At 49.3% G+C, this 19483-nt stretch overlaps 7 protein-coding genes across 7 annotated transcripts; 1 reads left to right on the top strand and 6 right to left on the bottom strand.

The window, feature by feature from the left end:
- Positions 1–48: 48 nt before the first annotated feature.
- On the bottom strand, positions 49–758 carry EI90DRAFT_3045506 (calmodulin-like protein). The gene has a single exon (XM_039059410.1). It carries the CDS (start codon positions 481–483, stop codon positions 199–201), a length of 285 nt encoding a protein of 94 aa, XP_038919173.1. The 5' UTR covers positions 484–758; the 3' UTR covers positions 49–198.
- Positions 759–943: 185 nt separating this feature from the next.
- Positions 944–2709, bottom strand: EI90DRAFT_3045501 (uncharacterized protein). The gene is made up of 9 exons (XM_039059409.1): positions 2563–2709; positions 2398–2456; positions 2287–2330; positions 2172–2212; positions 2010–2104; positions 1848–1952; positions 1736–1792; positions 1622–1673; positions 944–1561 (listed from the first exon to the last, which is right to left on the bottom strand). Exons 1-9 carry the CDS (start codon positions 2588–2590, stop codon positions 1209–1211), a joined length of 834 nt encoding a protein of 277 aa, XP_038919172.1. The 5' UTR covers positions 2591–2709; the 3' UTR covers positions 944–1208.
- A 790-nt stretch (positions 2710–3499) lies between these two features.
- Positions 3500–4419, bottom strand: EI90DRAFT_3014139 (uncharacterized protein; the record flags this gene model as incomplete). Its single annotated transcript, XM_039056746.1, has 4 exons — positions 3500–3596; positions 3628–3725; positions 3842–3901; positions 4219–4419. The coding sequence occupies 4 exons, from the start codon at positions 4417–4419 to the stop codon at positions 3500–3502; spliced, it is 456 nt and encodes a 151-aa protein (XP_038919171.1).
- Positions 4420–5708: 1289 nt separating this feature from the next.
- Positions 5709–7294, bottom strand: EI90DRAFT_3045491 (uncharacterized protein). The gene has a single exon (XM_039059408.1). The coding sequence runs from the start codon at positions 7024–7026 to the stop codon at positions 6076–6078; it is 951 nt and encodes a 316-aa protein (XP_038919170.1). The 5' UTR covers positions 7027–7294; the 3' UTR covers positions 5709–6075.
- A 1927-nt stretch (positions 7295–9221) lies between these two features.
- EI90DRAFT_165736 (uncharacterized protein) lies at positions 9222–11268 on the bottom strand. Its single transcript, XM_039052007.1, has one exon. The coding sequence runs from the start codon at positions 10853–10855 to the stop codon at positions 9659–9661; it is 1197 nt and encodes a 398-aa protein (XP_038919169.1). The 5' UTR covers positions 10856–11268; the 3' UTR covers positions 9222–9658.
- A 2385-nt stretch (positions 11269–13653) lies between these two features.
- EI90DRAFT_3119641 (uncharacterized protein) lies at positions 13654–15102 on the bottom strand (the record flags this gene model as incomplete). The annotated part of the gene is made up of 5 exons (XM_039063229.1): positions 13654–14259; positions 14387–14454; positions 14524–14670; positions 14743–14800; positions 14872–15102. 5 exons carry the CDS (start codon positions 15100–15102, stop codon positions 13654–13656), a joined length of 1110 nt encoding a protein of 369 aa, XP_038919168.1.
- Positions 15103–15868: 766 nt separating this feature from the next.
- On the top strand, positions 15869–16505 carry EI90DRAFT_3045474 (uncharacterized protein). Its single transcript, XM_039059407.1, has 2 exons — positions 15869–15964; positions 16021–16505. Exon 2 carries the CDS (start codon positions 16033–16035, stop codon positions 16258–16260), a length of 228 nt encoding a protein of 75 aa, XP_038919167.1. The 5' UTR covers positions 15869–15964; positions 16021–16032; the 3' UTR covers positions 16261–16505.
- Positions 16506–19483: the final 2978 nt, after the last annotated feature.

Genomic DNA, 19483 nt, shown 5'->3' with positions numbered 1-19483 from the left:
CACAGGCAAGGTCTCAGCCTCTACCCAGCTTTCGGATGTCGCAAAGACCAACTTGAGCAAGCAGGAAATTACATCGTGGCGGTATTCCCGCACAGCAATAGAAATACAACACCCAAGCATTATTGTCAGCTTTTAGTCCACCATCATCTGCATGAGGAAAACGATTGTCATAATCTGCCTACATATCACTCCTATTAATCAACCACGAACCTTTCTAAACTCCTCAAAGTCCACATGCCCATCGCCGTCCGTATCTACTTCCTTAATCATTTGCTCAAGCTCCTCGTCCGTAAGATTTTTCCCAAGCTGTTTCATTATCGCTTCCAGCTCTTCTTTACTGATCTGTCCACTACCATCCCTATCGAACATCCGGAATGTTTCTTTCAACTCCTCCAGTCCTTCGCCGTGGTTCAGCGAGACCGGGCGCGCCATGGCAGCGAGATACTCATCAAGCTCGATAGTGCCGTTCCCATCCGTGTCCATATCTCTAATACGCGCTTGGAGCTCCTCAAATGTAGATCGCTTCCCTAAGGAATTGAAGACCTCTTCAAGCTCCAATATCGTGATGTGTCCATTTCGATCTTGAAGATGAATAATAGTTCAGGTCACGATGTCATTCAGGTTGGCGTCGCGAGGGTGTGCAGATATGCACCTTTATCGAACACGAAAAATGCATCCGTATAAGCTGGCGAAATATCGTAGGGTCAGGTTGCAGAGGTGCCGAGTCCCAAGAGCTTACCGGCAATCTCTTCTGTGACAAGTCAAATCAAAATGCGCAGCCATGAATGACATCAGATGTGAGCATATATGCCCCAGGGAACAGCCAACCTTCGCTCTGGTGAGCGCAGATTGGAACTCAGCATATGTTCGAACGGCGCTTAACCATAGTACTCACTAAACCGAGATGGGTTATCGTCATGTCGACTGTTTTTCTAGTGATCTTGGGTCGTGATGTTCAATGAGCAAGCGGAGCAAGGTCGAGAGCTCGTGGTGAAGACAGCGAAGTCAAGATGGGCAATGACTCCAATTTCGTAATCAATCATTGAATGACCGACCGTAAGGCACACAGCCCAAAGCGAGAAAATGAATCGAGATCATACACCTAAAATACAGTTTGTACAGTGACAGACATGGCATAGGGTCCATGTAATAGTGCCAAACACCACAGCAGAGCACGAGATCATTACTTGTGTCATCATCAACAAATTTCAGTGATTCGACTTCGCGTCTGGCTCATAGGTGAACCCGTCGGATGGGGGCTCATAATCTGGGACCTTCGAAGTATCGTCAGATGAATTCGTGAATGTCGATCGATCGTCTCTTGACTGCTTCGCGAGCGGCGGTGGTGGGCCCGGGGGTGGCGCATACTGATAGTCCAGTCCATCATAACGTTCAGGGTAATCTTGCATCGCAAACTGCTGCGGGTTCAATGGTCGTCCGATCGAACGCAACTCTCGTAAGTAGGCAAAAGCCAGGTACGAGAATATTGCGCCGCAGAAAAGGGCCACAAAAAACCAGGCAAAGTCACCAACAGTGCTTCGAGTCCATTCACGGGGACAGTCTGTGAAGATGAATGGAGATATGAGTGCTGCACAAAGCATGGGCTGCATGATGTACTAACAGCTGTTAGCCTCGTCCGTACTCAAGGGATCATTACGACACCAGAAGCCAAACTTCGAACGGAAATTATTGCTTAAATCGCCTGCGATGATATCAAGATTGGGACGTTGCTTACACACTCTACCGTGTTGGGAGACGTGACCTCCTTGACGCACTCCTTGATGTATTCGCTCTGCATGCGATATCAAATCAGACGGAAAAACAACATATCCGCAAGATTCTCCAACCTTGAACATGAAATCCATGATGATGGACATGACTTCTATCGCACAAACGGCGAATAGGGAGGCAACGCTAAGAAGGGCGTATGTCCTCACCAAAGGGATTCGTTGCTTCATTGAGAAGTAAATCAGATGTCATGTCAATTAATGCAAAAAAATCGACCGCACCAGCCACACAGCAACAAAGCCAAAAATCTCAAAAGCGGTTAAAACAGCGAAGATGATCCCGAAGATGAGATCGAAAGTGGCGAGTTTTGAGTTTACTGTGAGCGTTAACGATGACGTCTTGTCAGGTGTCACTCAGCGAGAGATGAACGAGAAGTCGCATACTTCTACCATCATTGTCACGGCTCCTAAACGAGGCTGCACACCTGGGCGTCGGGCACAGGGTGGGGAATGTGCATTAAGCCAGGGAGCTAGAAGGGATTTATCATAATTCTCCTACCATATGGCGCCGGCAGCAGCAGATACTGCCGTGAGGGTGAGTAACTGCAAAAGTGGTTCAGCATAATCCCTCAGAGAACACCCCCGCACCATACTCATTGCAATTACTCACAATTGGTCGGAGGGAATGGTTGTAATATTTCCTGACAACACTATAGGACGGTGGGGGACCTTGGTTCGTTCAGGGAGTAATAGGCAAAGAAGAGGTAGAGAAAGAGCAGAAGTAGTTGTGAGGAGACCATTGCCAGTGCGAGCGAAAGCAAAAGATCCCACATACCACTTGGGTTGTTCAAGCGCGACGCCATTGAATCTGAGCCCTTTCCAAGGTTGCAAAAGAGAAATCAGCGAAGTATATAAACAGGTTTAGCGAGGGCGGTGAGTCCGTTATTAACGTGCACAGTCGTATATCTTTGCAAAGCAGTGTGCACAAGCCTGTTGCGAGCGCAGCAGTCCGGTAGATTCCGTGCCGTCGGACGATCGACCTTCAAGTGGACTTTCCTTTTATGTAAGTTATTCCTTGACACCTCACACCATCATAGAACGAGTACCAGGCTGAAATGGGTCATTTAGTGGTGGCGCGCCGCAGTATTTAGCAAAAGATGTATCAAACAACCATTTACAAGCGATGATCCGTGGTGTTCAAATTGCATCAAAACCACCATATATGTACCAAACATTGGCGGCCGTTTATCTGCAGACCCATCCTGCTTATGTAAAAAGGATAGCATAATGAGCACTTACCAGAGTGCAACGACAAGCCAAATTTTTCTCATCGATAAGAATACAACAATTACACATTCGATTCCGTCATCCGACTGTCAATAACATGATTATTGACATTATTGACAGCGGTGGACACTCGAGACATTGCTAATATCGTCGCAATGATTGGACGATATTTGGGGGTTCAACCCTGATCCTCTTTATTATGTATACGGCGTAGTCGTCGCTCGCATATTCGCATATAACGAGAGTTTTTTTTCACTCAGACCTCTTGTACGAGACTGAGGTGAGAATTTGCTTTATCATAAGGACCGTTTTAAATGTATTTATCGGTGCAGACGTGCCATAGGTGCAGTTCAATAATTAGATCTCTTGTACGAGACTGAGACGCGCCGTAGCTCTTTTTACATTTTAAAATCTAGTGGGTCTATCACCCTGACATATGGTAGGGTATGCCACAGATCACAGAGTGGTTTCATACGAGAGAATGTCTATGATGGCAGTGAGCGCTTCTCATTGCTGAGCTTGCGGGGCGGTTGTTCATCTTGAATGATGGTAACACTTGACCGAACGCACAGACATCGCTGGCTAGAGTATTCCACAGTACATACATACTTACATTCGAAATGGCTCGGGAGCCATACGCTCGCCGAGGGAAGTTAGATACCCCGCTGGAGTGTATTCCCTGAATTGATTGCCCTTGAGAATTAGCACCACCTAGGCCGAGATATGTCACTTCCCCGTGAGGTCCCCATCGATATCATCGTTAACAAGGATGTTTGCCCAAATGATAGTGAGAACACGCTCCAGAATATTCGCCAAGGGCAACACACGTACTTCAGGTCTCCGTAAATAATCGGGAGAATTCCCTTGCCAGTCTGCATGGGAATTAACTTTGAAAGTTGTATATCGAGTCAAGTTTGAATCCTCGACACCTAATCTAATATGGAGTGTGACGATCAGTACAACATTTGTTAGCTACCATTGCAACCGATTTCGCAAATCCCCTGAACGATGTTAGATTCGATCAAAGTCCAGCCTCCGTTGCAAGCGCCTTAAAGAGTAAAAACAACTGCGGATTCGGGATCTTGAGCGCCACTTTACACTTCCCAACCAGTCTTATCTCTGAGCAGGATGTCGAAAAATGAATCCCCTACACAAAACCGATCTATGATCAAATATTCTGATCTACCCATGAGGTTGCGCTCACCGAATGTCCGCCTCGAGCTTTGAAAAATTCCGTTCTCGACCCAGTTCCCAAGTCCCTCGCTTCTTGTTCTCTTCTCCATCCCACTGCCCATTCTGTCCTTTCTGTACCCTTCACTGTGTCTTTCCTGTTACCACCCACTGGCATCCGTGTTAGAAACCACCAAGGGAATTCACCCCTCCCGGCTGGGGACAGATGCGACATAATACACGATCCTTTGGAGGGCTAAGAAGCCACACATGCTCTACGGGGACTACCTCTTGCAAGCGCGGTAGGGGTGGGTCTGACCTGATAGATTGAGGACATGTATGATGGGCGGGGCCGTCCCAACAAGGATTAGCTGTATTTGGGCACATCTCCCATGACTCATGATTGGTGCAATAACTGAGAGAGGTGAGGTAGATGGGGGACGCGTCGGGGTCCCCATTGGCCCAATCTTGGTTACAGACATCCGCGTACTCGTCTCTGTCGGTTAAGCAATATTCTGAACAGAAGTGATCAAAGACAATTGTATACGATGATATCGAGTAGAAGCCATGCTTACCTGAACAACTTCATAGTCTCATTGAAGGCGTCGTTAAACACGCCAGCCGTTTCACGAGCCTTGCGGCGAGAAGTAACGGAGGATCAATTGTCAAAGCGAGTGGTTCTGTGGTTCTCAGCGAAGTTTGTTTGCTGCGATGTGTTTAGGATTTTGGTGATTTGGTTTGGAAGCGATGTATGGCCTCCAGATGTGAGAGTGGATGAGAGATAGGAGATGCGCGGGACGATAGTGAAGGCGGAGCCGGCCTAGGCAGGACTCCAGCCGCTATGACAAAGCCAGCCCAGCAACTAGGCCCGAGTTTGCAGGTTGGCCTGGATGGTTTCTGCTCCGTGTTGCATGCAGGTGGACGTATTTAGTTTGAAAACGTGCGCAGGGCGAGTCGTGTCGTGTGCCAGAAAGGATGAAGTAGTTCCCTTAGCTGAGATCCAGAGCAAGACATATTAATTGATGACGAGAACATAATTGTCTAAATCGGGGGTGTGCATGAATCATCCGAGAATGAATCGAATGGTATCAACGTTAAACACAACCCCCTTCGGCTGAGATGCAGCGCTCGCGCACGTACATCTAAACCGATAGACCGTTGCCTGAAGCCACCGATGCCACACCACGGGCTCCGAGTCTCATAGGAACCAGTAAAGTGCATGTCCGCCTTCTGAGCGCTGTGGGGGCGGCTGAATGCTAGTAGGTGTTAGACAGACCGCTTTGCGGCCTCAATCGACCCCCCCCCCCCCCCCGCGGCCCCGCAACACGGTCCGTGTGGCACATGAAACATTTCCCACGAATCACAAAGCCAGCGTCGGCATGGATTCTAACGCCGGGATCGACAAATTATCCGGTCGGAATGATGTGACAGCAGCTGACGTGTAGATCAATGCGTCCATCGGGGGAGTCAAGATTCACCTTGTTAATCAACACAATCGCCAGCAAAATTATGTACAGCAGAAGGAGAGGGCAAAGATTGCTCATAGTACGGTAAGCAATTACGGAAACTAGACGTATCAAGTGAATAATGGGGATCGATGCAAAGGAGTGTCGACGTGAAGGATGATGTGATATACTCTAGACCAGCTTTGGCGCCGAACAAAAATGGGTCAAGTGATGAGGATAAGATAAAGGAGTAGACAGTGTTCCAAGGGCGATAAGAGGTGGTGGATAAGGAAGGTAAGCATATTGTGTGCCCTTTTAATTTAGGAAACAGAACCGGGACAAGGGAGGGTGATGGACCGTTAGATATAAAACAATGGGCGTAGGCGAAGTGAATGGCCCAAGCTTTCAGTGAAGGATTGAAAGAAAAAAAAAACGAGCGTATTTCATCAGGAGTCGAGGGTAGATTCTTTGTAAGAAGGTGCATCTGGCAGGCCCGACAGATCCTTTAAAAGCTTCCACATTTCGTCCATACTCTGCGCGGGAACGGGTACACCCTCGATCAAAAGCTCCTCTCTAGGAGCAACGTCCTCGTTCAAAGCACTCGCGCGCCTCGAGCTGCTCACCGAGCGCCGACCGCTGCCGCCCGAGGTGCTGCTAATGGGCTTACGGTCCATAATCCCGCCCGGCGATTGCGGGCGAGACTTGCTGCTGGAGCGAGCGTTGGAGGGCGTGCCTCGCGAACTCGCGGAGGGTGGAATGGTGGATGAGGTCGAAGGTCGAACAGTGGTTGATGGGTGGCGCGAACACCTGCTGGAGATAGAGCTCGATAGAGATTGGCGCGTCGTCGCTCGAGGAGTTGGTGTCTCAGTGAGAGTCTCCTTGCTCAGTGCGACTCCAATCATCGAAGAGATTGGGGGTGGAATATGAAGTGGGGGAAAACCATCAGTCTTCGAGGGCTTCCTCCTCGATTTCGAAGGTGCTTGAGTCGGAAGCGGGGGAACAGCATCCTGGGTATCATCTTGCCGGACTCCGTCTTTGGTTCCCGGATGCGAGTTCAAGTCCGCAAGAAAGGGGAGAGAAGGGAGCGTACGACTTCTGCGAAGCTTGCGTCCCATCGGGGGTGAGAGTGTTAGTTGTCTCGAACCAGATCTTAGATGAGATGTAGATCCCAAAAGCACTGTACTAGGTGAACCATCCAGGGCGGACAATCGTCCATCACCCTTACCCGCACTGGTAACTTGTGGTCCCCACTGTCCAAAGGCAAGCAACCATCTCAGTCCCTCTCGCTCCTTTTCCCAACTCCACTTGTCCTTCTCGAGTGCTGACTTCTCGATACCAAGCTGCTCAATTTCCACCTCGAGATTTTCGACTCGCTTCTGAAACCATTTCTCTCGCATATGGAAGCCAGTAAAGATGGTGGAAAGATGTTGGGACAGCTGAGCCACCTGATTTTGCTGTGTCTTAAATGCAACAGTGAGGTCATCAATTTGGGATTGCAGCAACTTGATCACTGAGTCCGTTTCGGAAGGGTCCCGTGGTACAGATGACTCGGGCGGGTGGCCAATAGATTGGAAAGAAGCTGCATAGGATGAAGGCGTCAAGGGAAGTGGGATTCCGGGAGGTGGGGACAAAGGCGAACTTCGGGTGGCAGAACCTTGAGACGTTGTACCAACTGATTGTCTCATAGAGACAGACTTGGGTGGTGGGGCGGGGGTCACAGCTGAAGGCATCGGTTCCAATTGTACTGCTGGAGGAGTCACAGGCTGGAGTGCGTCATTTCCATCCTTCTCAACCCCCTTCTCAGGCTCAAGCTCTTTTTCTCCGTGGGACGGAGACACACTTGGTTGGGTACTGATGGACCTGATGTCCTGCTTGCCAAATTCACTGTGGTTATCACCTGGGGAATCAATGCGGGTACTTCCTGTCAAGGGTTCACGCCTCATAGGAAATGACCCGAAAATAGGAGAAAACTTGCTGCGCTGCACCCCAAGACTACTGAAATGGGATCCTACAGGTGAGGGTCTAAATTCACCTAGCTGGCCATCGATGGAGATCCGAGGTGGGACGTATTCCTCTATCTCAAACTCACACGAGGATGAGGGGTCAAGGGGAGAACTCGGCTCTGGATAGAGGAGTTGAATATCTGACGCTTGGCGGCGCAAAGGCGGCGGTGAGTCGGGAGGGAATGCGGAGATCGAGGGTATTAAGGCGTCTGATAGCTCTGAACCCGTACGGACCTCACAAGTGGACAGAGCAAGTGTAGATTTTGAGCGGAAAATAGTGGGCATTGGTGGTCGAGATATGGAGTTTCGCTGACTTCAAGAAACGTGAAGTTCAGTAGGTTTTTCAAACAAGTCTAAAAAGACAACCCACTTTGACGGTATGATGATGTTAGGGACTATGCGTGAACCCTTGGGAGTGCTGCTGCGTCGTTCATGTCCTCCGAAAACATCGTCGCTGCTGATTCCACCATTCGATGTCTTTCTTTTGATTCGTAGTCTACTTAAAGATTGTTTGGCAGCGTATGCAAGATTGAGCGGTTTACGAATTTTGGTCTCTTGATTTTTCGAGGGAGTGTGGCCATCAACAATGGTACTTTTCCGTGATGCAGTGTGCGAGATATCAGATAGTGAAGGAGTGGCAATTATAGATGGTGTCATTGAAATACGAGAGGGATCTGGACCAGTCGCTCGGAGAAAACGCGAGAGTGCTCGTGTGCTTGTTCCGTCTGCTTCAGGGGGACGAGGTTCTAGATGAGATACGCGAACGAAGGGAGTGACTCGTCAAAAAGCCGGATAAAACGCGTCAGAACGATACGGAACGACACATACTAAGTCTGCTAAACGGACTGGACAATGTTGAAGGAGTCCGTGTATCGCTATAGTCAGAGGAGTCTTGTTCATCCATTTTTATCAGCGACCCAGGGTCTCGAGCAGAGAAGGGTGATGGAGGCAATTGGTACGAGTTCCGTGTAGGATTAGAGTCGCATGCTGTCGAAAGGGATGGCAAAGGTGGGAGGACTTGAGCAGGCATGAGTGGAGGGATAAAAGCTTTTGCGAAGGGAGACGAAAAGCTGGGTCAATGTCAGTCTAAGGGTCTGAATCTAATTCAGGTACTTATATGTTCTTTGACTTTTCCGGTTGTTCGTGCATTCCAGGAATGACTTCGTTGCTCTTCCAGAGAGTGTGCTGGCCCGTAGACTGAATTAGGCTAGGTATCGCGCAGACAGAAGAGACTAATCTACGTTTAGGTTGCCCAAGGGATTCGTTGACAAAGGTGGGGGTGAAATTCAAAAAAAATATGAAATTCAGCCTTTTAGGCTTGAAGGGTGCAAATTGATGGATGTATTCAATTTCAGAAAACGTGGCAACTGAAAAAAATCAATTTTCTCTGTTCGGTTATCAAATCCCACTCGCGCACGAGCCGCCGTAGACAACGGGCGCCATCTCAGCGAGTAACTTCAGGAATGAATGTCTAGCCCGCCGGCGGCGAAGATGGAACAACGAGTCGAGGTTCGCGCCGATATTCGGGTCAATCTGTATGTATTGGCAGCGGACGTATAAATACATGAACAGAAGTCACCCTTTTCATTCCTGTTGATCCTATCCGATCCCATCATCGCGCCCCTGATCTGAGAGGCCAAGCTTCGGGGCAGCAAGGTCGCTCCCAGTCCTCGGGGCCATCTTCTCGCACAACGCACAGTTGATCTGCGCACTTCCGTATAGGATCTGTGATATGGTCTTCCAAGTTGCGAGATACTGTTATTCGCTCAAGAGGGCAGAGTGTGGCCTCTCGTTCCTGCAGAATAGCTTCCAGTTCTGCGAGGAGGGTGGGGATGAGTGCATTAGGCGGACCTGAGCCTCTATCGTCGCAGAGAGTCAAGGTTAAATCGCCCAAATTAGGGAGATGTGACGGGCCCGATTGCCCCGGAGCTGGCCGAAGGAGTCTGAGCCCGTGCCGCAATTGGTTCACGGGTCCCTTCAAGGCGACAGACCGGAGACCCAGTGTCCGCTGCATCTATGGAAGTCGTTAAGCTCTGCACACGCGCTTTCTGTCGGCTGGACTCACAAACACCCTCATCCCTCGATAACCTTCATTCCAATTGTTGCGTCTAGGATTGTTCACATCTTGGAAATCCCAGTCATCGTCGGCTTGTTTACCCAATGCATTTCCCAAGTTGAGTATAATTCGTTGAACGTTCGGAGCGTTGATGTGAAGAAGGGCCGAGAACAGAAACAGAGGTTCCCACGGCTCAAGGCTCAAGATTCGTAATTTCGGAAGCACGATGTTGTGTGGCGCGGTTCCAGCGATGAACGAGACAGCCATACGAGAAAGAAAAAGCCTTTGAACATTCGGACAGAAGCCCAGTACCGAACACCACGTCCCGATCGTCATTGTCGCACCCACCAGTCGGAATGTATGCACGTTGGGAAGGAAGACTTCGCCTTCACGCGGACACATGTTTATGTTGTCGAGTGACAAGTACCCGACTGATGAAAACCTCGCAATCTCTCCAGCGTCAATGCTAACCGTAACAGGAGAACACAGCTCGAGCTTCCGGAGGGATTGGAGACCAGTTCGGGTCCAAGCCCTCCAGAGCGCATCGGGCCAGTTTGAGTCGGGGTGACCTGGTAGACGACGATGGAGCCTGGTAACACGACTCGCGACATTGGCTCGACTCATCCACAACTCTTTCGGCCCCGCTATCCGCTGCTCGTCTCTTATATCAAGATGCAGAGGGAGGCCCCTGGAGTGCGGCATGTGTGGCTGATAGGACCTCAGGTAGCTTAGGGTGCCTCTCACAGCCGTCCACAGCCTAGGGTAAGATTGGGCCACCCTCCGCCATTTTGAATTTACCTGGCTCAGTGAGATCGGCGTCGAAAAGGATGTATCGCCTATGCTGTATCCAGGGTTTGTGGCATAAGAAAAGATTGCCTGGAGGATTTCGGGGGGCACCGCGTCAATTGGTTGCCGAGAGTTTCGGAGCTGAGCACGACGCACGTCCAGCCCGGATTCGATATCAGCAATCTTCTTCGCACATGCCGATATAGCAGAGCGATAGCTGTCCAGAATCTCCAGGGCCAGGGATGTTTTCTCGTTATGAGACTTGCGCGATGCTGGGTCGTAGATGAGGAATGAGGGAGTGGGGTCGACGGTCGCGATTTGGGTGTACTGAGCTAAGGCATCCACATCCTGTAGTATGCGCGTGAATACTTCAGGGAGCATTTGCAGGCGTCCACTCTGGGGCTAATGCCCAGCTTGATACCTCGGGGTGGGGTTTGAGATCGAGGAGCAGCTCTTCCACCGCAGATTGCGCCCGAACTGTTGTGCCAACTACAATGACAGTGTCGAGGAATTGTACAGTTTTATTGGCAATGCCCGAGCATATTAATCAATACATCACTTCAAGGACCCATCAATTGTCAATAATTTCGTTCTCATCGAAGCATCCGTATCGAGAAGAAATACCCCAAAGAGGAAGCCATTCCAAATCCCTTGCCGAGTCCGGACCCAGGAAGCGAAGACGACAGCACCGCAAAGCCAAAGTCAATCGGCCGTAGCTCAGATCCTTGTCCACAGACAAGTCATCCCTTTCACTCGCCATGCCATTGTATAGCTGGATACACTTTTAGGCAGGTGACTAGCCTCTATAGGATACACCGACACACTGATATTCCGGTTACTTAAATGCACCGCCGTGGCGTGACTGCAAAAAGCCGATTCCTAAATTCGCAATATGTCATCCAGGAAGATATTTTGTTCGGTTTATCGCCAATGTCCTGTCTCCATGTGCATCATGTCAGCGAACGGACCCGCTGATGGACTCGCTGGCAACCAAAATGGGGGATGAAAGTAAGCCTGAGTCAGGATACAACAACCAATACCACTCAAATTAGTTTTTCGGTGGCTCATTAATATGTAAAAAGGGCGCCTTTTCTGGTCGGTGATTGCTCCTTCGCAATGAATGATTACGTCTGAACAGCCAGTCATGTCAGCCAGAAGTCTCGAAGGTAGCTACACTGAGCGTTCCGAAGAATCTGATACACGGCATTATGCATAATGACGATCACTGCTCGAATAAGTATGTTAGCTCGCAGGTCTTCTTGGTTGGCGACCGCATGTTTAAGGTAACTTGTAGCTGAGGCGTATTAGGAACTAGGCAGTGATCATTGGCCAATTACACACCCATTGCTCTCCTCAAGGTGAACGGCGCCGTATTCTGTGGAATAGACGAGATAAATACGGATACCGCCAGGGAGCCTATCATTCTGCATTATTCTGTGGAAGCCTCCAAGACTTCGTCGAATACCTCTACCAGTGAGTGCCATGACAAGGGAGGGCAGGCATGGGCCCCTACCCGCATATCCCTTAGTCCCTTAGTAAGCTCTTGTCTAGTAGGCCCAAAGCCATGTTCGGGGTCAACCTTCAATCTTTCTGATTGTCCCCAAAATATTGCATGGACGAGATCTGAATAGAGGGCCCAGGGTCGCCGAAGGTATCATCGACCAAACAACCGATGTGATTGAAGGAAGGGGTCAGTAACTTCGCCTTGGAACCACCGTCGAAAACGATGTCATCGCAGACCAGACCAAGCGTAGGATCTTGAGTTCCGTGAAAGGAAGTCAACTGCCAGAGCCATGTTGGATGTAGCCGCTGAAGCCTGACAGCGCAAATCCTCGGAGGTCAGCGCTAGCATATTACATTAAAAGGTTACGCAAAAAGGCCCGGTACACTGGGCGAGTGACAATTTGCTACATGAACATGAGCGCAAGGGACAATCCGATGCACCAAAAGGTGGAAGGCATTCAAGTCGGGCTTTTTTTGAAAGACCCTCGGTTGTCATCCTGTTACGTCCAAACTTTTTCTTTTTTTCCCAGCAGCGCATTCGGTGGATGCCATATCACCCCCGTTCTAAGTTGTTGCTTGTCGACAACGACCAGCATCATGCGATATCCTGGGTAGACTTCGGGCTGTTCATAGTTTCAAGGATACACACCTCTTCCCTAAAGGGTCGTGTTTCCGTTGCTAGGAATTGTTCAATTCAAATCTAGTGCTGAAGTAGCAGCGGAGCTAGAGAGGGTTACTTAAATTATGTAAAGGGGACTGGCAAAATATTTTGACCTGCCAGGTTGGGGAATAGATAAGCTTGTACGAATCGTGGAATACGCGACAACGATATGTTCTCACACCGAATGTCTGCGGAGCTGTATATACATACCAAGGGTAATACCTTTCGCATGGGTTTGGGTGATCAACCTAGCACCTTTGTCGTGAACCGTACATATCATATCAAAGACTCAACTGGAATTGCATTCGTTCACTCGTACTCGTTTCAAGAAACAGGGATCACTGACGTATAAATATATTTTCCTTAAATTTTGCAAAGTGGTAGAACTTCTTTCACTATACAGAATCGCATTATATTACGTTTGTCGTTCCTTGCAACAACTAACATGTCCGCGGACACTATAAGTATGGCACCATATTAATCACTCAATCGATCTTGGTGATACACTGCGGACCCATGTAACCGAAGGATCCCCAAGTTAGCAATCCACCGAACGGTCGAATAAACCATGCCATCATTTCATTTTTGGATTCATCAGAGATACGTACGTGTGTATGTCCATGCACCGTGCGCGTTCATACGGCAAATTAGCTACGTTATAGGCATGAAATAGCGTTTGCGACGTGTGCGCGTGAGAGAGGCATGCTACGATCATGCACTAGTCGTCGTCCATCAAACCAGACTCGGGGGCGAGAAGAAACAGAAAAAAAAAACAGGGGGTGCGTGCATGTGTGCATGCACATTCACATGCACGCCACTCACGCACCCACTCACGCACATATGGGAAAGGAAAAATATTTCATGCTCGCAGCGGGCGATAAAAGAAAAGAAAAGACCAGCAAACCAATTAGATAAGGGGAAAAGACGACCATGATCGTCTCATCCAGATCCCCAATCCGACCATCCACCAAGCACGAACACGCGACGGCAAAAGGATCCCCCCTCCCAAGAAAATTCAAGGTCTCCACACTCTCGAAGGAATCCAAGTCCTCCGACCAGGAAGCTCCTGCGCCTGTTCCATCGCATTATCCCGCCTCCCCCTCCTCGCCTTAGGAGTGTAATTCGCATTCGTCAGAACAGCATCGATCAAATGAACGATCCCATTCTGAACCGGTATATCTCCCCAAACGATGTTCGCCACAGGTGGTATACCCTGATAATATACCACAGTCCCCGTCGTCCCAGTTTCATTGGTCGTCGGTCCAACCCCAACCGTGATCTGTTGTCCACCTGCAGAAGTGTAATTCTTTAGTGGTAAACCAGTAGTGACGATCGTCCCGTTGATAAGATGGTTCCGAACGATATCTTCGATCGTCGTCACGTTCGTATCGGGACCAAAGACACCCCTCCTTTGAGCATCCAGGAAAGCCGCATCCGTAGGTAGGAAGTAGGTTAGGCTCGGTACGGTAGCTAAGAGTTGGCTGCTGTTAGCGCCTAGAATGCTGGCGAGAACTGACAGCGTGAGGCTGTTCGGAACGGCTGAGACTGCCTGTGGGTCTGCGAGGAAATAATCGAAAGTGGGTGGTAGGTCGATCACGGTGGACGTCACATAGATGTTGAGCTAGAGTTTGGGAATGACAAAATGGAAAGATAAAAGCGCAGAGCAATGAATGAACATAAAGCAGTTAGCCATCCGAAATTCCCATTTTGACGTGATTGAATCAGAAAGTGAAAAAAAAAAAACTGACATTTTGATATTTAGCTGTCTGCATGATGATACATGGCCAATTGTTCTGGTGAGCAACTTGAGTTGTATCTATTCCAAAGGCACAATGCATTCTGTTCAACAAATGCAAAAACCCGATGAACAAATGGATATACGTACTTCCAACCTTCGTCAACGCTATATTTTGAGGCTTTCCGTTTAGGAGGACAATACTAGGATCAGTTAGAAACGTAGGGAACACGGCATTCCTGGGACGTCGTGGGATGGACGAGAGAGGGAAGTGGCCTGGGATGACATGATATGCAACTGGTAGTTGACGGAGGGGGGGTTGGATAAGTTAACGACTTGTTGTTTGTGAGACAACATCAGTGAACTCACAAATGCGTGACAGCCAGACATAGTCATTGGTAAAAGCCGAAGGGACACCACCCCATGCCTAAGATGAAAGTGATCAAGATACCATCATCAGATCGGCGGACTCCGGAAAACCAAGCCATGATGACACACATCGTTATTTGGCGTGAAGAGAGTGAGCGGAGCGCCACTGGAGAGCGTGTTGAGGAATTCTATACCAGAAGTCGTATTGGCGAATTGACTGACTACTGTCAAGTACGACGTGAGGTTAAGCGCGGTAAGAGTGCGAATCAGCCCAGCGATATAAGTCCCGTTGACCTGGGCGGCAAAGGCGCTAGATGCTCTAAGAGAGAGCGCGAGAACGGCTATTGAGCAGAGGCGCATGGTGAGGGAACCCTACCCTGAGCGAGGACGCAGGATCTTTCAGCTAAGAGGCACGAACTGCTGAGAGTGAGGATAGAAGGTGAGAAGGTTGTATTTATACATCGAGTTGAGTTGCACCCTGCAGGTGAAATTACGCAGAAGCAGTATTCAATAGTTTACCCTAGGTTTGATTCGGTGGTACACCTCTTCTTGGCTCGGAGCCAAGCCCCACTCGTCTCCGCTGATTGCCTCTGCATCATACCCATAGCCATCACCATGAGCGTACCGGAAAACGACCAGATGTCTCCATGCCTTGCGTGGCTTGCCAAAGGGAGTGACCTTGCCACTGACGCGAGGCCGAGTGTAGGCAAGATTCGACAGCCCCGCAAATCTTACCTCATTTCGCAATTACAATATATGTTCAATCTTTTACGTAATGGCAGTGGCGTGACCCCATGCCTAAAAAGTATTATGTAATGTATTTGTTGATTGTCCAGACCAATATAGGGAAAATCAGAGTGAGAAAGGGAAGAGAACTCGCTCGCGCGGCGCAACACGATTTGGCAGCCCTCGGCATAACCCGACATGACGCCGACTAGATGAGTAGCAGGGGAGGCTAAATGTAAGTCCCAAAACCATCGTGAAGACTCAGCAATAAGACCTCGCAGTTTGCGCCCATGGCTTGATTAGAGCAGAAGTTTGTCTTATCAAATTGAGGTGCCAGACCATGCTTGAATTGGAATGAATCTCCAACTCGACATGTGGGAAGACTCAACCTCCGGCGAACGAATCGTCAACACGCAGCTGGCTGGCGTCCCACGCTTCTCCTCAACTTCGGGAAGCACTTGAACTAGAAAACGCTCGGGTTGTTCTTCTGGTTGAGGTTGGGTTATCGGATGTGTGGGAGAGCGGCATGTATTTACAAGTGTTTTGCACCAGAGTCCAACTGCCATGCCGCACTGCCGAGTTGCTTTGGCAGGGCGTGTCTTCAAAAGCGACGTGTATCATTCGATTTATGTAGGTCGCACGTTTGGGGTTTTCGTTAACAGTGAAGTCAACCCCAACTATCAAAGCCCCAATTTCAATTGTTCGGGTCCCCTCAGCAGGAAACATGTTGCTAAGCGACCGAGTAGCGGGGGATTCGCTTGTTTTTTTGACAACTCTGATCCATTCACTTAATCCCTACCGCCGCGCTGCTGCGATAACAAGACAGAGCCATTTTGGCCTACTTACGGCACAGAGGAGCGGATGAACACAGATGGTAAGAATCTTATCATCGCTGCACTACTGCTTTGGTCATAGCATCTTTCCGGTTGTGGTTTGTTTGCTCTGAGAGGTATGTAGGTTTGGACGGGAATGGCGCCTATGATCCATGATCGGGTACGTCTGGATCAGGTCAGCAATGGGTTTGTGCTGCTATATACGTACAGGATGCCAATTGCTTAGAACTTTCAGGTCGTTGCGGCATGAACGGGACCAGCGACTCCATTGCATATATATCAGACCATAATGGATGTTCTCCCGAGGTCCACCACATCGGCGCAAGCTGTTTAACGATTAACTCCCTTCTGACGACGTATGCGCCTTGACGGCCCTGCTCCATTTTGCGTTCTGATGGATATGATATCAAACTACGACCAGTGTGCATGCTCCCCAAACTAGGCGTACTTGAACGATCGTACAGGCCCACACAGGGAGTAGCCCCAAGACGTGGGGCCCCTCATGTTCTGAGCTTTCAACCCGTACATAGGCGCAGGCCTGCTGCGGGAACGTGGGGGACTTTTAGGAGCTACCAAAATGCGTGTGGCCGATCCTGGCCGGACTCTCGCTTCCGAATTACTCCAGACGCCGGTCATATGTACACCAATCCACTTACCCAACAAATAAACAATAGAAATAGAACTAACTTTGAAACGCCGCCTTGTAATGAAGGGAGCTGATGATGCTACCCGGCAATCCATTTCTGCTGAAGGACTGCCGAGTTGAACGAGGAAGTTCCCGGCTGCTGGGGATCTTCAAACCATCATTTCGGGTTGGAGACTTGCACTTGTCACTGTCTAGACTTTTGGGGTGTTAGCCACCAAGCAGATCCACCCGCAAGGTAAGGCAATTAATGGGTACGGGTTTGTGAGCCCAAAACAGGGTATCGGGAATCTGCTTGCAGCTGGGATTCGACAGGCGCCCTCCGATAAAGGAGCTGAAAAGGGCGCACATTCGAAGGCAGACCGCAATGTCCGTTGAGTCTGAAATTCCTCCAATAGGGCTCATGGGAACTCCAATTGTCCTCATTCATCAAACCGGAGAGACTATCGGCTCATAACAAGCATTGTATAGGAGCCAGAATTTGCGATCGAGATCACCCACCACTCCACAAAGACCAATAAGAACTAAGGGCATAGGGTCAAGGATGTTCGAGACTCGTGCCCAGTGCAAGACACGCTTATCGCAGGGTTGCCAAGACTATACTAGCAGTACGTGTCAACGAGCAATTATCGTTCTAGGCAATGAGATGGTAAATCTCAAGCTGGGTGATGAGAAATTCTCTTCGGGAATGTGTAGAGCCTCACCTCCAGCAGCTACCCATTTTTGTGGGGCAAAAAATGAAAGTCTCGGATGAAGCAACTGGCAGGGGAAAAAGCGGTTCAAATATGCATTGGACATCCCCTTTCCGAAGAGGAAACCAAAATAAATCCCGCGGTAAGAAAAAAATTAGCCCTGAAATTGCTCGGGGGGTCCACAGCAGAGCGTCAAAGGCTATGACTACAAGAGTTGGTCAGAAACTGAGAAGCATGCAAACAAGTGTCAACAAACCGAATTCAGATATAAAGCGGGAACAGGCGATCGCAAATTTTTTCTCCATTGCGGGCTCCTCTTACCAGTGTCGTGCTGCTGTATCTCACGTAGCTCGACAACGTATGGATCCCCAGATGGAACATTGGAGGTTAATAATGCGCTTGATGACTTCCTTCTTGACTTATTTGGGTGCTTCGCTGTCCTTCATACATTCTAGATGTTGGCAATTCGCAAGAGAATTTTTGTGTAGATTTCCTCATGCAATGGTTATCACATCCTCCGTGCCCTTTGTTCACCACCACCAGTCGCATATGTGAGCAGGGGACTGAAACAAAGTCCGTTCGGGCCAGTACATATAGGAATGGACAAACCACGCGAAAGGTGGTGTTGGTTTGCGGTTCGTGATGTATGCTTACAAGCTCGGCCCTTTTCATTCGACCTTTTTACATCAACTTGAACTGGACTCGGGAACTACTTGCACTGTCTTGGACTGACGGCCGGGGTTTTTTTTTTTGGCCCTTCCACTCTCACAACCTTGGGCGGAAAGCTATGAGCTAGGCCGGGGGGACAATTCATTACCAACGTTGGCCGTCGTACAGTTCGGCTTAGGGGTCATGCCACGCAAGAGTGATCGACATGCATATCATACCAACCCATGGCCATAGCGGAGAAGTGGTTTCCGCAATTCCTAGACAACGTGTCGCTTTGCCTGGTTACCTCCTGATTAGGCAGCCTACTGCGCCATATGTTTTCCCTTATCCATGCTACTTCTCATGTCCAGACATGTACAATGGCTGGCGGCAAGAGTGCGCGGGTTGCATGATCTACTCCATCCCTCCCTGGAAATAGCCACATGGTTTCTAATTTTATAGCGAGCATGCTGCTTGTATTTTGACATTCCCCTGAAGGTTGTTTCCAAAACTACGTACACATCGTCATTGTACTTTCCGGGTTGTCTCCGGCTTGACTTTACCAGTGCATTTACACATGCCATGGACCCCCCAACAATGGAGTCTGAGCCTTAAAAGATGAATGCTAACGGCATTTCGTGGTTGTGTGCATCCGTTGGCAACGAGTAATGCCACTGCAGCCTTCGACGTAGGTGTGGGCTTCGTCGGATTAGTCTGGCCGAATCCCCGGCATGTTGATCAGTCACCCCCCCAAATGATTAGTGCCAGCGTATCTGACTAGTTTTTGAACTTAAGACATACATCCGTTGCGAAGTCGCACAACGTCGTCTTCCCCAATAACCCTCCTGCTGAGGTGGTCCTTCAACAGATACCATCTCCGAATCTACGAGATCACCAACAATGACATTGTTTCCCTGTTCCGTCATACTGGCAAGATGCCGAGTGCGTAGTGCATCGGCCCTTCACCAGCCCGGCGAGCAGTTGTTGGCATAATAAGCAAGACCGACGACCGCCCCTGCATATGGCTAGAAAGGTTGACCGCACAACTTTGGGCTTTCTTCCCAATAGACAGATCAGAGTCCACAAGATGGGTGACGTCTGCTTTGGAATAGCGCAGCACAGATGTGGGGGGTCGTGAACGCTCGCGTAGTGGGCTTGAATATTGACCACATTAATAGCGCGTGCAATACCTGAGCTTC

The sequence above is a fragment of the Cantharellus anzutake genome (assembly GCF_015039405.1).
Source record: "Cantharellus anzutake strain C23 chromosome Unknown EI90scaffold_11, whole genome shotgun sequence".
NCBI lineage: Eukaryota > Fungi > Basidiomycota > Agaricomycetes > Cantharellales > Hydnaceae > Cantharellus > Cantharellus anzutake.
This window is presented reverse-complemented; position numbering and strand designations above follow the sequence as displayed.